Here is a 20,979-nt window from a genome sequence, read left to right as displayed (position 1 = left end):
TTTGAGTAGTCCGTGTATGGCTGCTGTTAGCTGCGACTGGTAACTGTATAGCAAACAACAATCTTCATTTGAATACACGAGACCACTGTACTATAAAGACCAGTTTCGTATACATTGTGACTATCGGTAGAGTAGAATTAAATTGAATAATTTTTTCACAATAGATTTGAAAGATGAAAAATAGATATCATAGCTAGAAAGAAATCCTTTCAAATTTCAATAAAGATATATTTATTCTGTATATTAATAGCATTTAATATTTGTTTCAGGACCGAGGCCACTTCGACGAGCTCATCAGCCTGCTGGAAGCCGCGCTGGGCCTGGAGCGCGCTCACATGGGCATGTTCACGGAGCTGGCCATCCTCTACTCCAAATACAAGCCCGTCAAGATGCGCGAACACTTGGAGCTGTTCTGGTCGCGAGTTAACATACCAAAGGTACATAGCACATAGTGTCGCTGCGCATAAAAATTCTGCTATGTGAAAAATCAGTTTTCAGGATTATTTATTAGCTGATGCCCGCGACTTCATTCGCGTGGATTTAGGTTTCCAAAATCCCGTGGGAACTCTTTGATTTTCCGAGATAAAAAGTAGCCTTAAGTAAGTAAAATCCAGGATTTTATCTATTATCCATCGTCTATTATCTATCTCCATTCCAAATATCAGCCAAATCCATCAAGTAGTTTTGGCGTGAAGGAGTAACAAACATACACACAAACTTTCGCTTTTATAATATTAGTGTGATGTGATTTACTATTTTATTGACCAAGACGTGTGCTTTACTTTTAAATCAAAATCACAGTTATCTGTAATGCCATTTTGTGTTTTGCTTAATTTAATAAATCAATAAAAGATACAAAATAATCTTAAACTTTTTTTCATTGACTTTGGGCTTGTATTCAAAATAGTGTTTGTACAATAAAAACTTTTTTTTTTTCAGGTTCTCCGCGCAGCAGAACACGCACACTTGTGGTCGGAGCTGGTGTTCCTGTACGACAAGTACGAGGAGTACGACAACGCGGCGCTCACCATGATGCAGCACCCCACCGAGGCCTGGCGCGAGGGACACTTCAAAGACATCATCACCAAGGTAACGGACGCCTCTTGTGACCCGCATACTTGTGGACCACGTCAAGCGAGTCGCTGAAAGCCGCTGGATTTAGATGGCGCAAGACTGCGGCGTGTAGAAGTTCCTACGAGAGACCTATCTCCAGCGGTGGACATATAGTTGACAGTCTGGCTCGCAATGTATGGTCTTTTTAAACCTGTTTGATAGCTAAACTATATGAACTTCACAAACAAATTAGTGATAAGAAGCCTGGGCTGCGCAAAGGGGCAGTTAGCCTCCAATAATGACTGGCCCTTTTCAAACCTGTTTTATTACATAGCTAGAACTGAAATAAAATTATGACCACCACAGGTTCACAACAAGTTCAAACATTCACAGGTGGCGAACATGGAGCTTTACTACAAAGCCATTCAATTCTACCTGGACTACAAGCCCCTTCTCCTCAACGACTTACTATTGGTGCTGGCGCCTCGCATGGACCACACGCGAGCGGTCGCGTTCTTCACCAAGGCAGGCCACCTGCAGCTCGTGAAGGCGTACCTGCGGTCAGTGCAGAGTCTCAACAACAAGGCTGTTAACGAAGCTCTCAACTCCCTGCTTATAGACGAAGAGGACTACCAGGTGAGCTCTAAAGTCGATAATTTTTTTTTACCTGAGTACGAAAAAATCGCAATAATCAATCGAAATATGTCGCGCTAGCTAGAAGAACTTCGTGAGAAGTTTGTTTGTTTATAGTTGACACATTTTGCATGTATCAGTTTTCTAATACATAGTTAAAATTGACAAGCTCACTGTGCTGGCATTTATCTGCGCACAATAGGAGTAACCAACTAAGCTTTAAATCGGGTAGTAAAACTGACCCAAATAATTACAGGCCAATCTCAATTTTACCGACTTTTATCAAGATATTTGAAAAAATTATGCTCAACCAACTGATCCAGCACTTTAATCTGAATAAATTACTTCATTCGGAGCAGTATGGTTTTACTAAAGGTCGATCAACAATCGATGCGGGCGCAATGCTTTTAAAGCATATATTCGATGCATGGGAGAACTCACAGAATGCTATTGGAATTTTCTGTGATTTGTCTAAAGCATTCGATTGCGTTGCGCATGAGACTCTCTTGGCTAAATTGAACCACTATGGAATCAAAGACTCTGCGCTTAGTCTCATTGCGTCCTACCTCAGTGATCGTATACAAACTGTATGTGTAAATGATGTGAAGTCATCCGGATCAGCCTCACTAATGGGTGTTCCACAAGGCTCTATCTTAGGTCCCTTCATGTTTTTGGTATATATAAACGATTTACCATATTTCGTCCAAAATACTTGCGATATTGTACTATTTGCTGATGATACGTCATTGATTTTTAAAGTCGATAGAAATTATAATAATTTTGACGATGTAAATAGAACCATATCGCAGGTTACTCATTGGTTTACTGTTAATAATTTGCTTTTAAATGCAAAGAAAACTAAGTGTGTCGAATTCGCATTGCCCAATACTAAGACGGCAAATGATTTTAATTTAATGGTAAATAATGATATGTTGAAAGTAGAAGAAACTACCGTGTTCCTGGGGATAACTTTAGATGCAAAGCTTCAATGGAACGCCCATATATCAACACTTGCTGGTAAACTCAGCTCTGCTGCTTACGCTGTTAGAAAGATTCGACAGATAACTGATGTGGAAACTGCAAAAATTGTATATTTTGCCTATTTTCACAGTATTATGTCTTACGGAATCTTGCTATGGGGTAAAGCGGCAGATATTGGAAAAATTTTCGTTTTACAAAAAAGGGCAATACGCGCAATCTATAATTTAAAACCGCGCGATTCCCTACGAGAGAAATTTAAGGAAATAGGTATTCTTACAGTAGCTTCTCAATATATTTACGCTAATATAATTTTTGTACGACAAAACATTCATAGTTACAAAAAAATCGGTGATTTCCACGACCGGCAAACTAGAAACCGTGATAGGCTCGCATATCCTACGCTCCGCCTCAGGAAAGTTGGAAAATCGTTTGTGGGAATGAGTGTAATATTTTATAATAAAATTCCACAATCAATTTTAGACTTGCCTTTACACAAGTTTAAAAAATCTATTAAAAGTATGCTCCTGAAAAAAGCTTATTATACAATCGAAGATTATGTAAATGACAAAAAAGCTTGGATTTGATGCGCTCCAGCAATACACGGCGCTGCAATTGCTTGTATACAGTATGGCATATTATTGTAAATTGTACATTTGAAAAGAGCAACCGCCGAGTTTCTTGCTGGTTCTTCTCGGTAGGAACAGCATTCCGAACCAGTGGTAGATTATTTTGACGATTCAAAAGCACTTGTAAAAGTTTAATTGAATAAAAATAATTTGAATTTGAATTTGAATTTCAGTTGCCCACAGGATGGTGTGTGGTATTGTTAGTGTAAAACTGCGGAGTTTCTTGCCTTTTCTTGACTTTTGTCACTAGAATTTTCATTTCGAACTGATGGTAGAGTCACAGACATAGTTGAAGAGTTACTATAGATGTCCTACATGACATAAATAGATTTTGATTTTGAATAATCGAAACATAATAGGTAATATTGAGAAGAAGTAAAAACTAAGATCATTTTCTGACGATGATTTATTTCTTCAGGGCTTACGAACTTCGATAGATGCATTCGACAACTTCGACACCATTGCGCTCGCGCAACAATTAGAAAAACACGAACTTACCGAATTTAGAAGAATCGCCGCCTACTTATACAAAGGTAATTACTATTTATGCAACTTGCAATTTTTGATAAGAAAGAGATGCAAATACTCTAAATTTTAGTTGCGCTCAGCATCAGTACCAATATCCTTACCTTTATTACCTTTCCAGGCAACAACCGGTGGAAACAGAGCGTGGAACTGTGCAAGAAGGACGCGCTATACGCGGACGCCATGGAGTACGCGGCAGAGTCGCGGCAGCCTGAAGTGGCCGAGGAGCTCCTCGACTGGTTCCTCGAGAGAGACAACTTCGAGTGCTTCTCCGCCTGCCTTTACCAGGTATCTTAGAACAAACCTGTGAGCTGTTGTGGGACATCTAACAGAATCAGACTATGCTTGCTTTAATTGTTTATATAATATATTGTTTAATTTTTAAGGCTGTGTGCCTGAAGGGTGCCAACTGAACCCTATTACTAAGCCTCCACTGTCTGTCTGTCTGTCTGTCTCTCTGTCAACGGGATTTATCTCGTGAACCGTAATAGGTAGCGAGTTGAAATTTTCAAAGAATATGTATTTCTATTACATGACAACAAAATTTCAAAATGGCCGTCATGAAAATTAAAATAAGTAAAATGTGTTCGTTTGTTTGCAAGTCTGACTCTCACTTGTTTTTTTTTTCAGTGTTATGACCTGTTGAAACCTGATGTAGTAATCGAATTAGCCTGGAGGCATAACATTATGGACTTCGCTATGCCCTACCTCATTCAGGTATTAACTTTGATTTAAAATTTATTTTTATAAATATGTAGGAGATATTATAGTGCATGAAAGTGTGCATTAACACAGCCTCACAAGTGTACTCTTTTTTTCATTTATTGGATTGGAAGTTATTTGGGGAAGTCTGGGACCTGCAGTCGAAATAAGAATAGGTCTTTATTTTCAAATAAAAACCAAAACTAAAGATTTATAATATAAACTGGCATCTTTCAGACGGTGCGCGAGCTCACAACGAAAGTGGAGAAGTTAGAAGAGGCTGACGCGAAACGCAGCACAGAGGTCGCGGAGCAGGAAGCCAAGCCCGCTATGATCATGGAGCCGCAGCTTATGCTCACCGCCGGTAAGTGCCCATAATACCGGGCTTCAAGGTGACAAAAGCCTGCTTTCTTCATACAGACGTAGGAGGGTGATTACTACATTCTTTGATATTGTACAATCAAAACTAAGTATTTTATCGGGTTGTCTTGTCATTATCTATGTTTATTGATATGTAAAACATTGACGAAAATATTGATTTAAAAGTTAGGAGCCTCGAAAGATTCCTATTTTAACACTTTTATGCCAACTTTGTGTGTAAGATAAGATTATAAGTTTGAAAATTCTAAAACAATTTAACTTTAGACACAGTTTATTTATTCATTAGTTGTAGCAGATGTAAATTTAGAAGTTTTTTCTATAATATCCATTCGAAACAAAATATGGTGAGTGCGTTCTCAGAATGTATACAACGTACGTATACATTATATTACAAATATACATTTATACATTATACGCGTTTGTTTGTTAAACGCGTATAATGTATAAATGTATATTGTTCATGTTCAAGGAGATTCCGACTCGAATTTTGTTCCCGTGCCCCCAGGTCCGTCGATGCCGTACGTGCCGGGCGTGGCGGCGCAGGCGTCGTCGCCGTACGCGTACGCGGCGCAGGCGCCGTCGCCCGCGCCCTACCACGGCTACGGCATGTAGGGAGCCGCCGCCCCGCACTGGCGGGCCGTGGCCGACTACCACTACTGAGAAGCGACCACCTCACACGACTCGACGCCGACGTCATATAAACCTGGCCGCATATTATCACTAAACTTTCTGTCCCACTCATTCTGCGAACGTCAGAAGCGTACGAGTTAATTTTTCTAGCGCTTGAGTACAGAATGTATGAGCAGAGTGCCGCGTCCATAATTTTTTTCTGACAGTTTCTGATAATATGCGCAGGTCTTAATTGTTGTCTTGTAATACAAGGAACAGAGGAACCACCTCTCTAGTTTGGCAGCTACACGAGCAAAACTACCAATCGCTATCAAAAGTTCATTAAAAAAATGAACAACGTTCAGATGACAAGAACAAATTCGCTGAAATTCAGACATTATTTCGTCACAGTGAGGTACAATTTCAATTGTACACAATTTTAACAAAATTGCACAAAAAACATGCCCTGCAATTGGGTAAGCAGTTGGTTGTGTGGGACAGATTTGGAGCGTAATTGTGGGTTTTGCTAGTTTAGTATAAGTTAATAGAAATTATCCTTGTATTACAAATCATACACGCGTTGAGAACTGGTTACCTTGCGCGTCGTCGTCGTGCTTTGTCCTTAGTAATTTTTAAGTAAATAAGCGTGAAGTAGCAAAAATCTATCAGCTTCTTAGGGACCTTATTAGAAATTTGACAGATCGATGCAATGGACGGTCACGTTTGTTAACTTCAAAATTTAAGTAAGGTTTTTTTGCAACCGACATTCGATGTATGACCCACCAGATATCGCGGTATTATTGAAAGCCCTCGGGCCAAAATGCGGCTGAACATTTTAGCCCTACGTGTAATGGCCTTGATTAGGACATCAACTATCACTATCAGTTATAAGGCGCGGCGCTTTGGCGTGGGATAGCGCAGAATATTTTTTCTGCCTAACCAATTACGTTGAACTAATATCGAAAATTAACACACTGGAATTCATAGTCCCCGAAAGAAGCCTCTATCTTGACTATGAATTCCAATGTTACTATTTGGAATTTCCCCTTTACTCTTGGCTAGTTGTGTCAATTGTTTTTCGATATTATGTAAACGTGTGTAAAGTCGATAATGATTTGGCAGTGAAAAATGCTCTGCGCTGCGCCTCGCCAGATGTGCGCCGACCCTAAGAGACAAGTTTGTAACAATGGCCACACTTTAGGTCATGGTACTCAATTTTTATCGACATAGTGCAGTATTTAATGAAAATCTTTATCTAATAGCTATAATTAAATATAATCGTCACCGTTGTTCATTGAACGATATTCTCTTTACATTTTCGATTGAAAATACGTTATTTGGTGAAAAAACCTTAGATAGTAGATAACTTTTTTTTTTCTATAAAATGGGTTTTCTTTCTTATGCAATATGGCCTAATAAATAATTTGAGATATTTTGGTCTCTTAAAAATATTTAGTGTGTCGAAAATGTTAAGAGAATTTTTAATGAATATAAAATTGTGGTTGGGTCCATCAGTATAGTTAAATGGGAGTGTCGAACTGTGCAAAACTATTTAAACCCTAATAGCTCTCAAATATAAAATATACTTACCATTCGATGTAGAGAGTTAAATAAATACATAGTTATTTAATGTTGTTATTTGTAGGGATTCAATCGCATCACTTGTCAAAGGCTGCTAAACTAAATATTATGTACTGAAAATAAAAAGCTACGTAATTTAAAATTGTTACTAGTGTTACCTGAATTAGCAAGTAGATTGAATCTCTATAGCAAATAGCTTATTTCGTAAGGGTGGATCCACCCCTGCATAAGCGCATGAACCGTGCACCCAACGCGCATCGAATTCGTCACTGTCTCTGTGCGCTCCCAAGCAAAAACTCACGAGACATGTGCACCCCGTGATTTGTACAATATGCGTGCGAACGCCTACATAATATTCTTATGATGCGCGTTGTGTGCATAGTTTATGCGCGTGCGCAGGTGTGGATGAGACTTAAATTTAACGTTTATGATCCAATATTTATTGAATGATACAATATAACGTTCTTTAAAAATTTTGCGCCTTACATTCATTTTGAAAAATCACTTCTAAATTATTAGGAAACAATTTTAATATCAAGTAATTTAGAAAAGCAGAATAATTTTTAGGATAATAAAAAGCTAATATGCAATTATTTGCATATTGGGCGATTGTTTATGTTTTTGCTTCTATTAGACACCCAAGAAATGATGAATAATGTTTATGACAGCAGTATCCAATGTTCTCGACGTCATCAGAGCTTAGACATGCCACTACCACGGGTGCATAGATAAGGTGATATTATCGCGTGTCTGTACATAGTGACTGATTGTGTGTCGCGACGTTCGTTCGCGTCCGATTACTTATTAGCTATTTAAATTATAACATACATAAAAGAAGTTACTCTAAATTATGAGCAAAATGTTGTATAAGTAAAAAAATATTAAAATACACAATATTGTTCAATAGTTGATACTTTATTGATATAATAAAATTAAAATTTGTTCAGATGATTTATATTGAGATTGTATGACCACTGACCAGCGCTAAGGCTTTATCGAAATAAATAGAGATTCTGTCAATAGTGCAATACCAAGTTACTTGGCGTTCATATAGAAAGGAAAAAAAACATCAAGCTTTTGATGTACAAAAGTATATTATTAACATTTCAAAATGAATATTGTTATATGTATATAATGCTTTCAAAGTAGATGATTGATATGTAAGGTGAAATTAAGGAAGCGAAACTCCTGGTAAATGGAAAGCTAACAGTAATAAGATCATCGTAGGTATGATTAGACTTAGTTTAGGCGGAAGTAGCATTATGATGTTATTATTTTGGATTATTTTTGTTTGCGAGCGTGTGCGAAGTTTGTATAAGTCACGCGTGTTGCTTGCGTTGCATCATTTATCACACCTTGGTATGCCTTCACTAGATAATACTTTAGATTATTACTTATAGTTGAACCAGGGAGGTCCTCTGGTGCCTTTGTTATTACCTGTCAACAATTTTTATAGAGATAATAGTTTCTTTTTTTTTTACATCGTCTCCAAAAGCTGTTAAATAATACTTATAATTAATGTAAGCTCCACATACTGTTACACTGTAACATCATGGCCGGAGTGTAATGATCATTAAGTGATTGTTAAAATAATTCATTTAAATCATTCCTTCACTAACATTATTGTTTATAATTTCTTATTACGTAAAGCAAAAAAAGCAGTTGCAGTACTTACTATTATAATATCTACACTTTTGTTTTTTTAGCAAAACTGATTGTTTTTGTCTTGTGTGAAGTTACTTTATATTGAAAAGAATAATATACGTATACTTCTACTAAACCCAGCACATATTATCGCTGGTAAAATTGAATTTAAACGTTAAAATATATAAGTAAATACTGCAACGGTTTACCTTATAATATATAAAACCGAAAATTATTAGTATTGTATTTATTCGTGTATGATACTATTTCCCTGAATTTTATTATAGTAAGATTATATTATATTAATAAATTAATCTGTTGGTTTTCATTGTACCTAATTCATCAAATCACGAAAGAATCCTCAGACAGACGAGGTTTCCTTGCGATGTTTTCATCTATAAAGTTAGTGGTTATTTTTAATTGTTTAACAGCACAACACTGGCTAGTTAAAAAGTATGTGTTCGGGATCAAACTCCTGACCCCCGGAATAGGATGCTAACCACAATTCAGTATTCCCTTGGTCACGCCATAACTTAAGAGCGACTGGACCTTAGATAATACTTTTTGTAGTGTTTGTAATTGCTAGGACAAGGTTTATATGAAAGATTTTTTTCGGAAAAGACAGTTCCCGTCACGGGCAACAATTAGTATTTGAATAAGAATTTGCTATTCAGAAACTTCTGGTAACACCAATTCCACAAAAAAATCCAAAAATTAAATGGCATTTTAAAAACTCTCGCTACTATATCAATGTTACCCGTCCGTATCTGCTGTAATAGTAGAATCCATAGTCAATGGGTGTAGGTGTGAACCATAAGCGTAAAAAAAATTATCACAAAAAATTCTTCAATATCTGCCAATGTCATCGCGTCCCCTCCTGTCATTTTGATATTGTCTTGTCTTGTTTCTAATTTCTAACCTTTTTCCTTTTGAAATATATTATGCCATACAAGCGTAAAAAATACCATGTCGGTGATACTCATCTGAAAAAGCGTTGGCGCGTGCGTAACAGAAAGAAAGACCTTGACGAAATTGATGTGGATCTAAAAGATGGTAAGCTACACCAGGTTTTCTGAATGATAGAACATGGTATTGCTTTCTTAGGTTATGTGTATAAAAATGCTTTTTTTTTAGAAAATGCTGAGAAATTACTAAATCAGGACGTTAATTTGGATGTTGCGGGTGCTGCACAGCACTACTGTCTTCACTGCGCCCGCTATTTTATTGACGATAGAGCGCTGACAGAACATTTCAGAACTAAAGTTCATAAAAGGAGGTTAAAGGCTTTAGAATTGGAACCTTATAGTATTGAGGAGTCTGAACGAGCCGCGGGCCTCGGAAACTTTAAGCTCCCCACTAAGCGAAAAATCGTCACTCAGAATAATGATAAGCAGGACATCACTGACAGAGATGAAGAGGTTTTAGAAGAAAACACAAACAAGAAAAAGAAAACAGAAGAAAATGATGTGTAAAGCTTCTTATATTTTATCCAACAAACCATGTCTCCCTAAGATACTGAAACGATCTTCAGCTCTGTTCATAAATGGGCCAAAAGCCACAGATAATTTTGTTTATGTAACACCACATATAGATTTTCCAGAGCGTATAAAACAGAAAGATGTCCTAAAGAGTGAACTACGTAAAAGACAGTCAAAGATTAATCTTGATAAACTTGAGAACCTCTGGTTTGTGTACGAAGAACTGAAAAGTAGAAAAACAGAATTAGATAAGAAAAAAGTAGAAGTCTCTATGGAATTAGGAAACCTATTAAAAGAAGGATCAACAGGTGACAGTGTTGAAAAGTTGAAAATACAAGTAGCTTTATTAAAAGAAAATATAAAAAAACTTAAGGTACCTTTATGGTCAGCTGAAGAAATGGCTATAGTGGAGTCACTAAAACTATCCAACTCTATACATCCTTTAACACCTGATGGAGGTAGAAATATTCTTTTTGAATATAGTTCAAGGCCTTCCAATAATAAGAATCATCTAAAAATAGGCAAAGATTACAACTTAATAAATTTTACTAAAAATGAGAACTACTACTTACTAGGTGATGCAGCTGTATTTGAACTGGGAGCAAATTTTTACTTCAGCAAAATATTAAAACAGAAAAACTTTATACAATTCTCAAATCCAGACTTTACTAAAAGCCTGGTAATTGAAGGGTGTGGCACAGATCATACCAATCCTGATTCAACATTTATATTACATCATAATGAAGACACTGAAGGAAATTCAGACAACAGATTGCATTTAACAGGAGCTGGTTCCTTGTATTCATTTTTTGCATATCATACTAAAAATGTTTTATATAATAAAGTATTGCCACTTAAATATTTCACAATTGGAAGGCAGTATGTTCCTTCTCCTATAGAAGAAAGTAGTCTACTTCATGCAAGTCAAAGTTCTGTTGTTGAGATGTTCATAGCCACGAAGAGTAGTACAGAACTTTATGAAGTATTTGATCAAGTCATTAACATAACTAGAGATCTATACACTCAACTTGGTTATCACTTTCGATTAAGTTTGGTTCCAGCTAATGAGTTAAATATGTGGGAATCGTTAAGGCTGGCTATAGAAATGTATTCAAGCTCACACAAAGGTTATGTGGAAGTTGGGAATATCTCCTTGAGTGGAGACTTTATTAGCAAAAGACTTATGTTCACATACACTGAAGAAAAGCAAACTAAATTCCCACACATTTTATCTGGTACAATTTTAAATGTACCCAAGTTTTTAGCCTGTGTTTTGGAACAAAACAATGATTTTGTTGTTCCTGAACTGTTTAGAGTGGAGCAATGGAGTATGAAACCTAAATAAATGTAATAAAACTTATTTAACAATAATAAATCTTTAATTTTTAACTTGTAACAGTTGTAATATAATATATAAATAATTTAATACTTATAAACTTAATTTCTTTAAAATGTCTATTGCAGTGACTAACACAGTTATCTATGTTTAAAGACTAGATTTATAATAAGTCAATTTGAAATTCACTCCTTTCCCAATATGGGTTTTCATCATCAATAGGTGATCTCATGCTAATTTCAATCAAATCTATATGCCCTGACTTGCTCAGAAGCATAATGGTATGTGCCCTGCAAAATAAAAATATACAATATATAATATGTACTAAAATAAGTAAAAATTATAACAGTGCATTAAAATAATAATATAATATGTTAATACCTTGTTCCATATTTCCCTTTTGGGATGTGTACAAAAATTGAACTTAGTTCTTTATAAAGATTTGGTTGTCTACTCTCCAACTGGTTATCTGGTAAATGTCTGAAAGATACTTAAAAAAATAATTATTCAATTTAGCTCAAAGTAAATATGTCTATGAAACTCTTACAGCAATAAAATATTCTTTTCCAATAGAATTGAGAGGTTTTATTTTATTTTTATCTGGGTGATGCCAGAAACTTCGTCCTAAACCTTTAAAAACCTTGAGGTGACTCTTTTTCCAGGATAAAATGTAGTCTATATTGTGTTATTCAGGAAACAAGCTTTATTCCCAGCCGAATTGGTGTGAATTGGTTCACTGTGATGTGAAGGAGTACAACAAACATCCATTTTCACGTTTATAATTTTGATAAGATACTACCCTTTAAAATAATATAATACATGCCTTTCATTGTTTTTCAGTAAATAAATAAGTTCATCAATAAGTTGTGATTTATCCTTTGTTTTGTTTAGTCTACTGCAAATATCTTTAAGATATTTCTTGCCAGCTTCAACTTTCTTCAAGGGTCTGTTGGGAAGAGAATTACTAAAGCCCAAGTATGTGTCAGTCCACTGGTTAACTTCATCTGTTGCATTGCTGTATGTTTTTATTTTGGGTGTTAAATTCCTGAAATGAAATTTTTAGTACTTTTTATTTAGGTGTTACTTTTGGTAGCTTAGAATTTATTTAGGAGATACTTATATAAAACTAATTGGTTGGTCCCACAAAAACTTTACTGATTGAGGTGAAATATTCAACAGCACATACTCAAAACAGTTGAGGCAATATGTACTTTAACTGAAAACTTTCATTTTCAAAACTAGCCTAGGGTTTTGTGATACATGCTCAGTTTACAACCAAATATTAGACCTCAATAGTTTTGCTTTATGAAAGTATTATTTTTATAATAATTTTTACTCTTACCCTATCTCAACCGACAAAAATACAAATTCATTACACTGCATAGAATAATCGTGTATACATTCAACATAATCTGTCATGCCCATTTCACTTCTTACATAGTCTGATACAATTCTACCTCTGCCTGAAAATAAGATAAAATTACTAGTAGACTGCTATCTCACCTTATGGTGGCCATGCAGATTTATCTGGCAATAGTAGAACCAGATGGTAGAATCCAAGTCCCATCTTTAACTTGTTGAGAAATAAGGAAAACTTGTTTGGACATTATTGTGAATTCAATATAATTCTTAAATGATAAGTTGAGATTTTATTTTATTGTTCTCAAGGAAAGTAACTACTAAATAGCACTTGGATCAGTGTGGCATGGAAGAATATTACGCTTTTTTTTAACCTTCTTAAAACATTCATTTTGATAAAAATGTTTCTTAGATTGCTATGGCTCTACCATCACCATGTATGTTACTGAAGGGCAACAAACAAACTATCCTCTAGGAAGAGACTGGAAGTTCAGTAGGTATGTGTTACAACTTAGAAGAGCACCACATTTTAACTGTTAAACTTGCACTTAAATTCGAGATTTCTGAATTATTCTGTTTATTTTTCTCGTAAATCTCATATTTTTGTGGTCTTTAAAAATAAAAATGTCAAGTAATAAAAATAGGAGTTATACCTGGCTGAAGTTTTTTCAAATTGAAAAGGATACATAGAAATTCTAATTTATGACCATACCCTAATGGAATGCAAGTAATGAAATAAAATTTTGATTGCACAGCACACTATTAAAGAATATCTATAAAAACAGGAAATTATTCTAACTTTTAGCATTTTCTTTTTTCACTCCTGGTAAATTTAGTAGCAGTCCTAGCTTTTTACGAATTGGCGCTACGGCCAGCCATGTACCTCCTTCACAACCTGGTTCTAAATCTTTACCTGGAGAAAAGAAAATTCAGGTGATGTTTTATTGGCACTGAAAACGTGCAATAACAATCTTTTCTTGTAGAGTAAAACTGTAAGATTACACTGGAAAGGTATCCGTATGGTTGTTATTTAAATTATAACAAAGCCCAAAACAAAAAGGAAGACAAAATACCTCCGTAAACAGTACAATCGTCGATCCAAGGGGACATACATTGCGCTGGGCGATTGAAGTGTTCGTCTCTATTTGAAATTAGAATTAGGCTATATTCGCTTTCAACATCGTTGACTCCGTTATAAATAAATACAATGCACATATTTTGAGGCCCTAAAATTGGTAAAAGTTAAAATAATTTTAGTTCAAAAATTCCACAAAATATGCAAAACAAAATTGACATTGTTTATCATTCCTTATCAGAAATCAGTACCATAGAGGAAAGAATTTTTTTTTTTTTTGTGATTACATCATGGACGATATCGATGGATTATGGATTACATATGGATTGATAATTCAAAGGTCCAAAATTTAGACCTTTGATATCTAATCAAACATTTAGAGTTTAGACCATGAATTTATAAATTACCTAACTATTTCTTAATCTATTCTTGCTTCACAGTATGTTTATGGTTAAGTCTCGGTCTGTCTATGGATCAAAATCTTTTTTTCTCTTGGAACCTAACATTAGGTCTGGTCTGTGAAACCCTAGGTGGAACCTAAGTGAAGATCCAATCATGCGCTTCTTGAACCATGGAAATTGTGAAGTACCTACTAATATAATTTTTTGGATCCAACAAGTCTGATTGTCTGTAGTGAGCTTTATAGCCAAAAAGCTAGAACTCAGAGCTGAACTTAAAAAAAGTCAAACTAAACTTTTCAGTCAATGGTCATGTCAATGTCAGAAAAATAGCTTAGTTCGTGGTCTGTGGCTAAGTTTTTTGGGGTTCATTTGGCCTTTGGGTATTTTAGATCTTGTTATTATTTATTATTTAATAATTTGAATACCTACATTGTTTTTAAACATGATTGATATTTTTATGTAATTACGTGGCTTATTAAGCTTCATTTCATTTCAAACTAAACTCACTGTTACTCTTAATTGATTGGTGTTGCAATGGAGCCCAATATGTCTTTTTTTAGTTTGCCTGTAAGTATTGCTAATTCATTATTTACATTAATATATTCATGTTTTGATCTACAATAGTCTGATGCTAATCAATTTCTACTTTACAGTTCGTTGATTCTGAAACGTCGGATCTGGTGTTCAATAGAAAGGTGCTAGAGTGTGATTATGAATTCCAAAATGAGTTGCCCTCCCACAGTGGATTATTGGGCTCGGACGATGTCCTTGCGCAGTTCTTGACTGCCGATGGCCCTTTGGAGGAGCCTGACTTAAACGGACCAACAACATTGCACTGTGAGATATGCCAAAAGCGTTTTGATAATGCCAAGAAGTATTATGGACATCTACGAGTACATTCTAAAGATAATCTTTGGATATGTGGTAATATATTTTATTTCTTATATAATCTAAAAGTTACTTTACTGAAAAACTGATTAATGTTAGTTTAACTAAAGAAAAATTACACAATCTGGGTTACTCTACATGCATATCATTTCAGATAAATGTCCTGATCAAAAGTTTTCCAACAAGCAGCAGCTGATGAAGCACTGCCTCACGCACAAGCCACTGGCGCGCATGTGGAAGTGTCTGCAATGCTCCATGGCCTTTGAAGCTCTGTGGAGACTGCAGCAACATGTGTTTGCTAAACACTTGGATTATAGGTCAAAAATATCATTATAACTACTTACTGCAGTAATGAAGTGCTTTTCAGTTAGCATTTGAATAGAGTAAATATTGATATTAAATCATGATTTTAAATTTCCACAGGCCGAACAAGTGTGACCAGTGTGATAAATCTTTTCATAAACTATCAGATTTGAAAAAGCATAAAGATTTTCATAATGGTGAGTTCTTTACCCTATTTTATGTTATCTTACTATCAAGAGATTCCATTTAATAAATAAATTTTAATACACATGAATACATGTGAATTTTAGTTTACTGTTTAGTTTAATGAGTGAATGGATTTTGTCTGCAATTTATAAATGTGCTTATTACAGATATAAGAAGGCACAAGTGCACGTCATGTGAACGAGAGTTCACGGACAAGTCCAACCTCAAACGGCACATGCTGCTGCATTCCAATATAAAACCCTTTGCCTGCATCGGCTGTCAAAGCAGATTCACTCAGGTTTGTTTCAGACTGTATTTTTAATCCATACTTCATCACCTCAACACATTATCGGCCCTCTACTGAGAATGGGACTCCTCAGAATAATAGGGTTTAGGCCATGTCCACCATGTTGGCCAAGTATTGACTGGCAGGTTTGTTCATAATGTTTTCGTTCACTGTTAAAACAAGTGATATTTATTTGCTTCAAATGCACACACTTAACACACTCATATAATCTGATTATAGACACACATAATACCACACACACATACCTCCTAAATGACTGACTGCAGATAGGCTAAAAAATCAAAAAAATTGTTTCAAACATACATATATCTAAAAATTAAAAGTGTTTGCTTGGGATCAAACCCTGGGTCCACCACATAGAAGTTCAAAGTCTTAACCTAAAGGCTTCTGTAATGACTATCTGTTTGTTATATTGTTACAGATAGCCTCTCTCAAACGCCACCAACTGAAATGTAATTCTTATATAAGTCAAAACAATAATAAAGATACTACCAGAAAAAACTATTGCAGAGTTTGTGGCATGTCATTTCAATACAAGAGTGCTTTGCTTGAGCACTATGTAAGGTAAATATAATTAAATCTTGTTAGTTTTTATTGATAAACCTACTTTTAAATTTGATATGTTTTCAAATAATAAACATAAGTATAATGTATAGTCAAAAATACATTTCAGATATATACATAAATGTCGATTTTACTGGTAGTTTTTGAAGCTGAGTTAAAAAATATGTTTTAAACTTGTTTGAAAAATTTTGTAAATTTTTAGACAACATACCAATACTGAGGGAAGCAAAGAGGATAAAGCAAGCGAAAGTAATACTGATATAAACAGGACTGAAGACAACATCGTAGATGACATTCTATCAGCAGAAGATGATTACATGACCATGTCTACACAACAAGACATGCTGCATACATACAACCAAACAAACACACACACGAACATGCCCGACACTAACAACTATGATAGTCTCATGCAAATAGAATTCCTTAAAGAAATGAATCAATTACACATACTGGACGATGAACTACTTTATAATGATTTAGACTTCGACAGTTTGCAAAACAGTCATATATTTAACAACCCAAGTGAAACGGATTATGGCAATGAAAGAAATAATGAAATAATGTTCGACTTTCACGACGTTGGTAGAAGTGTGGATCAAGACATCATGCATGCGCTGTATAATGATAAGGCGGAACATTTGCCAGACGAACTGTTGAATGTTAATGAGCAACAAATGAATACACCTGAACCAAATGATGAAAGACTCCAAACTCCCACAGTATCTGTCAATGAATGCGCAACTATATTCGAAAGCGATGTTGATTTAGAAGAAAGCACAAACTTAGCTGCCAATTTAAACCAATTAATAGGAGAAAATAGCGTTCAGTATATCTCAACAGAAGATGATGATATGTTTATAATTAGCTTAAAGAGTGAAATAGATGCAGAAAAGTTGACAGATATGCTGAACATCAATGTAGAACCCGCAAATAATAATGCAGACATACCAGATTCTGAAGATAAAATTGAACTTAATGATAGAAGTAAGAAAATTCTGGATAATATCCAACCTTTTATATTGAGAATACAACCTCAAACATATTATATGAAACATGTGCCATCTGAAACAGAGAAGAATTCCTGTGACACTATTAAAAGCGATTTCAAACTTGCAGAAGTTGAGGATGGAAAGGATAAGATAAACAATATAATAATTGAAAAAGTTGAAATTATTAAAGACAATAACAAAATTGAAATTAAAAAAGACAAGTCAAAAGTAGGAAAACAAAAGAATGTCACATTTCTTTGCAATGTTTGTAATAAAGTATTTCGTAGAAAAGATAACTACAAATCACATATAGGTAAGTATTTTTTTCACAGATTTTATCACACCGATTTGGAATGTATATCATCACACTAATATTATAAAGGCGAAAGTTTGTATGTGTGTATGTTTATTACTCTGTCACGCAAAAACTACTGAATGGATTTGGCTGAATTAACACAGGCTACTTTTTATCCCGGAAAATCAAAGAGTTTCTACGGGATTTTGATAAAACCTAAATCTACGCGGATGAAGTTGCGGGCGTCAGATAGTAGACAATAAAGTTGAGTCTAAGTTGTAAACAAAAAAGACCGGACGGCGGTATTACAATCCTGGATCCTGTATCGACAATCTACGATCCAGATCGGAGGAATGCGATCCACACGGAACGTGATCCCACTCCTCCGATCCATATTTAGGAAACTGCCGCGCCGCTCCAACACGTTCCGGCCGATCCATGCCGGATCAGTCAGTTGCGTCCACACCGACCGCGCCTTTGCTTCGCGCTTCAGCCGTCGCTGCAGCAGCCGGATCAGCCATAGACGCAGCTATTAAGCATCTGTCCCCCCCCAGCGACCCACTCCACGTCGCTGCGGCGCCACAGCTGCGGCGTGTGCGGCGCGCGCTTCAGCTACCGCTCCACGCTCAACAAGCACCGCGCCGCGCGCCACGAGCCGCGCGTGAGGCGCGCCCACGCCTGCGACCTCTGCCCGCGCACCTTCCCCGCCAACTGGATGGTGAGCGAGCACCCTTAGCCAGGCCACAATATGTAACCAGCGAAATAGATTTCGTTCTGTTAGACTTGTTTGATTGTCGCACAATCCATAAAATAACTGATCTGTTAGACTGCTTGAGCTATATCGGAATTGAGTTAGAGATCTATAGAGAGTACTTTGACTTTACTTAACCTTAAATTTCAGTTATAGAAGAGACAGATTTATATCTGCGATACAATGCTGTCTCGTTTTACCAGTGTCTTAAGTCAGAGTTAAAAATCCAAATAAAACGCATTCTGGGGGTTAATTACGGTAAAATGACAGCTACAGTGTGCCAATAGCAATCACCTTTGATTGGCCGAAACTCGCTCAAGGGAAAGTATTGTTGCAGCAAGAATATCATTAATTCAACCAATCGCAACAATTGCAATTGAAATAATGGTTGATACAGCTTTTCCGGGATCAACCTATTGAATATTCGTTTGACAATTCGAAAGCACCCTTTAAATTAAAATTTGATAACCTTTACAGCTGAAAAACCACAAGGAGCGTGATCACGATCGGTTGAAGCCCTACGCCTGCGACGAGAAGGATTGCAGTAGAAGGTACTACAAGCGTTGTGATCTAGTCATACATAAAAGGTAAGAAATATTCTATTAGAGCCTACGCGCTGTAGTAAAGCGCCTACGTCTAATCTTTTGCCGGTCGTGTCGGACTTCTGTGTGTTCCACCGTAGCGCCTAAACTATTGGGCCAATTTTGATAAATGAGGTGTAAATCGATTCGTCGTAAAGGTCCGGGTGACATAGGCTACATTTTATATGAAAAACATTGACCTAACGGATGTTACATGAAAAAAACTAGAGGTCTCTAAAATTTTTTTGCTATTGTATCAAGTGGGGTGTCAACTGAAAGAGGAAAAAATTCTGAGTTCATAAATATAAATGCACTACAACATTAAAATATATCAAACGACAGAAAAACAATTTTACTATAATATTTATTTCAGCATTTATTAAATCGATCGACTGCGATCGCAGTCGGGTTTTAGTTTTCAACTTTATCTTGTTGTTAATTTCCTTTTCAATATCCTCCATCGCACCGGTTTTATGTACCGGAAGCTTCATAACTATGTAATGTAAACACACACACTTGTGTACAGGACGCACACGGGCGAGAAGCCGTACACGTGCGACATCTGCAGCAAGTCGTTCCCGCACGTGTCGCACCTCAAGCGCCACGAGCGCTCCGTCGACTGCACCACCCGTGAGTGTCTTATCTGATACTGTCCCGTTCTAACCCTGGCGGAAACAAAACTTCTGTCTCACTCCCTTTGTGAACATCAGAAGCGCACGTCCGACCCGGCAACATTCTGTCTGCGGGGTCTAGCCCCGTTCTCTAGTATGAGAGAACTTCTGTTTCACTCTGCGAACATCAGAAGCGTACGTTCGATAACATTCTGTTTGCGGGGTTTAGTATCACAAGTATAGAAGGCTCACTCCCCAAAAACGTTTAAATCAATAACGACTCTTTTTACGAAGAAATAAAGTACAATTCAGCAAGAACGCAGTTTGTTGTGGATAGTCACTATACTGCTTTGTCATACTTAGCAGACATACTGCGCGAGCACGAAATAACATATTATTAAACTAGATTTGTCGGTGGCAGTATTCCTTATCTCCTTACCGTTTGATTGAGACGGCTCGTGGGGTGGGGTGGGGTGCGGGAAGATGACAGCCACGCTGAATTCCTTGATTTTTATGTCAACCGTCACCCTCCCGCAACCCTCTCCCTACCTTACGAGCTGTGTCAGTGAAACGATACCTAATTATACTAAAAACAAATAATATTATGTGTGAACTATTTTCACCTCCAACTAAGAGTGTAATTTTATATATTAAGTAAGTTTAATATAGGTATTTCTTTTTTGTTGCAGGACGCAAAAAAAATCCGGTCAAGTGTGAGTCGGACTGGAATACCAAGGGTTCCTTACCGTCGTACAAGATATACCTAACTCTTTAGTAGAAGTTAAAGTTAATGACAGACTGCACCATCTATATGTGATTAAGTAAATTTTTTTGTGAACACATTTTAATTTTTTTTTTTTTTGTGTAAATGGGACGTACCCTATAGGTTTTCTTGACAGACACGTCGGACAAATAGACAACAAAGTGATCCCTGAGTTCATTTTTTCCTTTTGAAGTGCGGAACCCTACAAATGAATGTAAAGTCGAAAAGTGATGTAGCCAGACTATTGTTTAAGTTATTTATTGTAAATTAGGTGCTAAGGTTATAAATAAAAGAGTTATAGAAAAACAAGGATTTTATTTTTTAAGGCTCTCTTTGACACCACAGCAGCACCAC

The 20,979-nt window shown here is 36.1% G+C and overlaps 6 protein-coding genes across 8 annotated transcripts in view; 4 read left to right on the top strand and 2 right to left on the bottom strand.

The window, feature by feature from the left end:
• LOC123871057 (clathrin heavy chain) overlaps positions 1–9,049 on the top strand; it is a 32,620-nt gene extending 23,571 nt beyond the window's left edge. For both annotated transcript variants that reach the window (XM_045914617.1, XM_045914615.1), the window contains exons 22-29: positions 270–437; positions 940–1,089; positions 1,447–1,689; positions 3,712–3,826; positions 3,940–4,106; positions 4,449–4,535; positions 4,758–4,884; positions 5,407–9,049. In XM_045914617.1, coding sequence (XP_045770573.1) covers positions 270–437; positions 940–1,089; positions 1,447–1,689; positions 3,712–3,826; positions 3,940–4,106; positions 4,449–4,535; positions 4,758–4,884; positions 5,407–5,513 — 1,164 coding nt within the window. In that variant the 3' untranslated portion in view covers positions 5,514–9,049. The remainder of the gene's footprint in view (positions 1–269; positions 438–939; positions 1,090–1,446; positions 1,690–3,711; positions 3,827–3,939; positions 4,107–4,448; positions 4,536–4,757; positions 4,885–5,406) is intronic.
• Positions 9,050–9,606: 557 nt separating this feature from the next.
• On the top strand, positions 9,607–10,207 carry LOC123871485 (zinc finger protein 593 homolog). The gene is made up of 2 exons (XM_045915335.1): positions 9,607–9,788; positions 9,870–10,207. The coding sequence occupies exons 1-2, from the start codon at positions 9,677–9,679 to the stop codon at positions 10,205–10,207; spliced, it is 450 nt and encodes a 149-aa protein (XP_045771291.1). The 5' UTR covers positions 9,607–9,676.
• Positions 10,197–11,603, top strand: LOC123871483 (serine--tRNA synthetase-like protein Slimp). Its single transcript, XM_045915332.1, has one exon. It carries the CDS (start codon positions 10,197–10,199, stop codon positions 11,556–11,558), a length of 1,362 nt encoding a protein of 453 aa, XP_045771288.1. The 3' UTR covers positions 11,559–11,603.
• A 96-nt stretch (positions 11,604–11,699) lies between these two features.
• Positions 11,700–14,228, bottom strand: LOC123871484 (transport and Golgi organization protein 2). 2 transcript variants are annotated; one of them, XM_045915333.1, is made up of 6 exons: positions 13,982–14,224; positions 13,708–13,821; positions 12,892–13,012; positions 12,373–12,594; positions 11,931–12,029; positions 11,700–11,839 (listed from the first exon to the last, which is right to left on the bottom strand). In XM_045915333.1, the coding sequence occupies exons 1-6, from the start codon at positions 14,121–14,123 to the stop codon at positions 11,713–11,715; spliced, it is 825 nt and encodes a 274-aa protein (XP_045771289.1). In that variant the 5' UTR covers positions 14,124–14,224; the 3' UTR covers positions 11,700–11,712. The 2 variants fall into 2 exon arrangements, with proteins under 2 accessions (XP_045771289.1, XP_045771290.1); XM_045915334.1 differs by lacking the exon at positions 13,708–13,821 and having other exon boundaries at positions 13,982–14,228.
• Positions 14,229–14,720: 492 nt separating this feature from the next.
• On the top strand, positions 14,721–20,931 carry LOC123871482. Its single transcript, XM_045915331.1, has 11 exons — positions 14,721–14,951; positions 15,038–15,308; positions 15,427–15,589; positions 15,696–15,772; positions 15,929–16,059; positions 16,490–16,632; positions 16,835–17,937; positions 18,474–18,637; positions 19,148–19,257; positions 19,778–19,881; positions 20,552–20,931. The coding sequence occupies exons 1-11, from the start codon at positions 14,919–14,921 to the stop codon at positions 20,635–20,637; spliced, it is 2,385 nt and encodes a 794-aa protein (XP_045771287.1). The 5' UTR covers positions 14,721–14,918; the 3' UTR covers positions 20,638–20,931.
• Positions 20,620–20,979, bottom strand: part of LOC123871481 (Fanconi anemia group J protein homolog) — a 69,431-nt gene continuing 69,071 nt past the window's right edge. The window contains exon 18 of the transcript XR_006797275.1: positions 20,620–20,631. The gene's annotated coding sequence lies outside the window, so the exon portion shown is untranslated. The remainder of the gene's footprint in view (positions 20,632–20,979) is intronic.

This window comes from Maniola jurtina, chromosome 13, assembly GCF_905333055.1.
Source record: "Maniola jurtina chromosome 13, ilManJurt1.1, whole genome shotgun sequence".
Classification (NCBI taxonomy): domain Eukaryota; kingdom Metazoa; phylum Arthropoda; class Insecta; order Lepidoptera; family Nymphalidae; genus Maniola; species Maniola jurtina.
The sequence above is the reverse complement of the archived record's forward strand: the minus strand, read 5'-3'. Positions and strand labels throughout refer to the sequence as shown.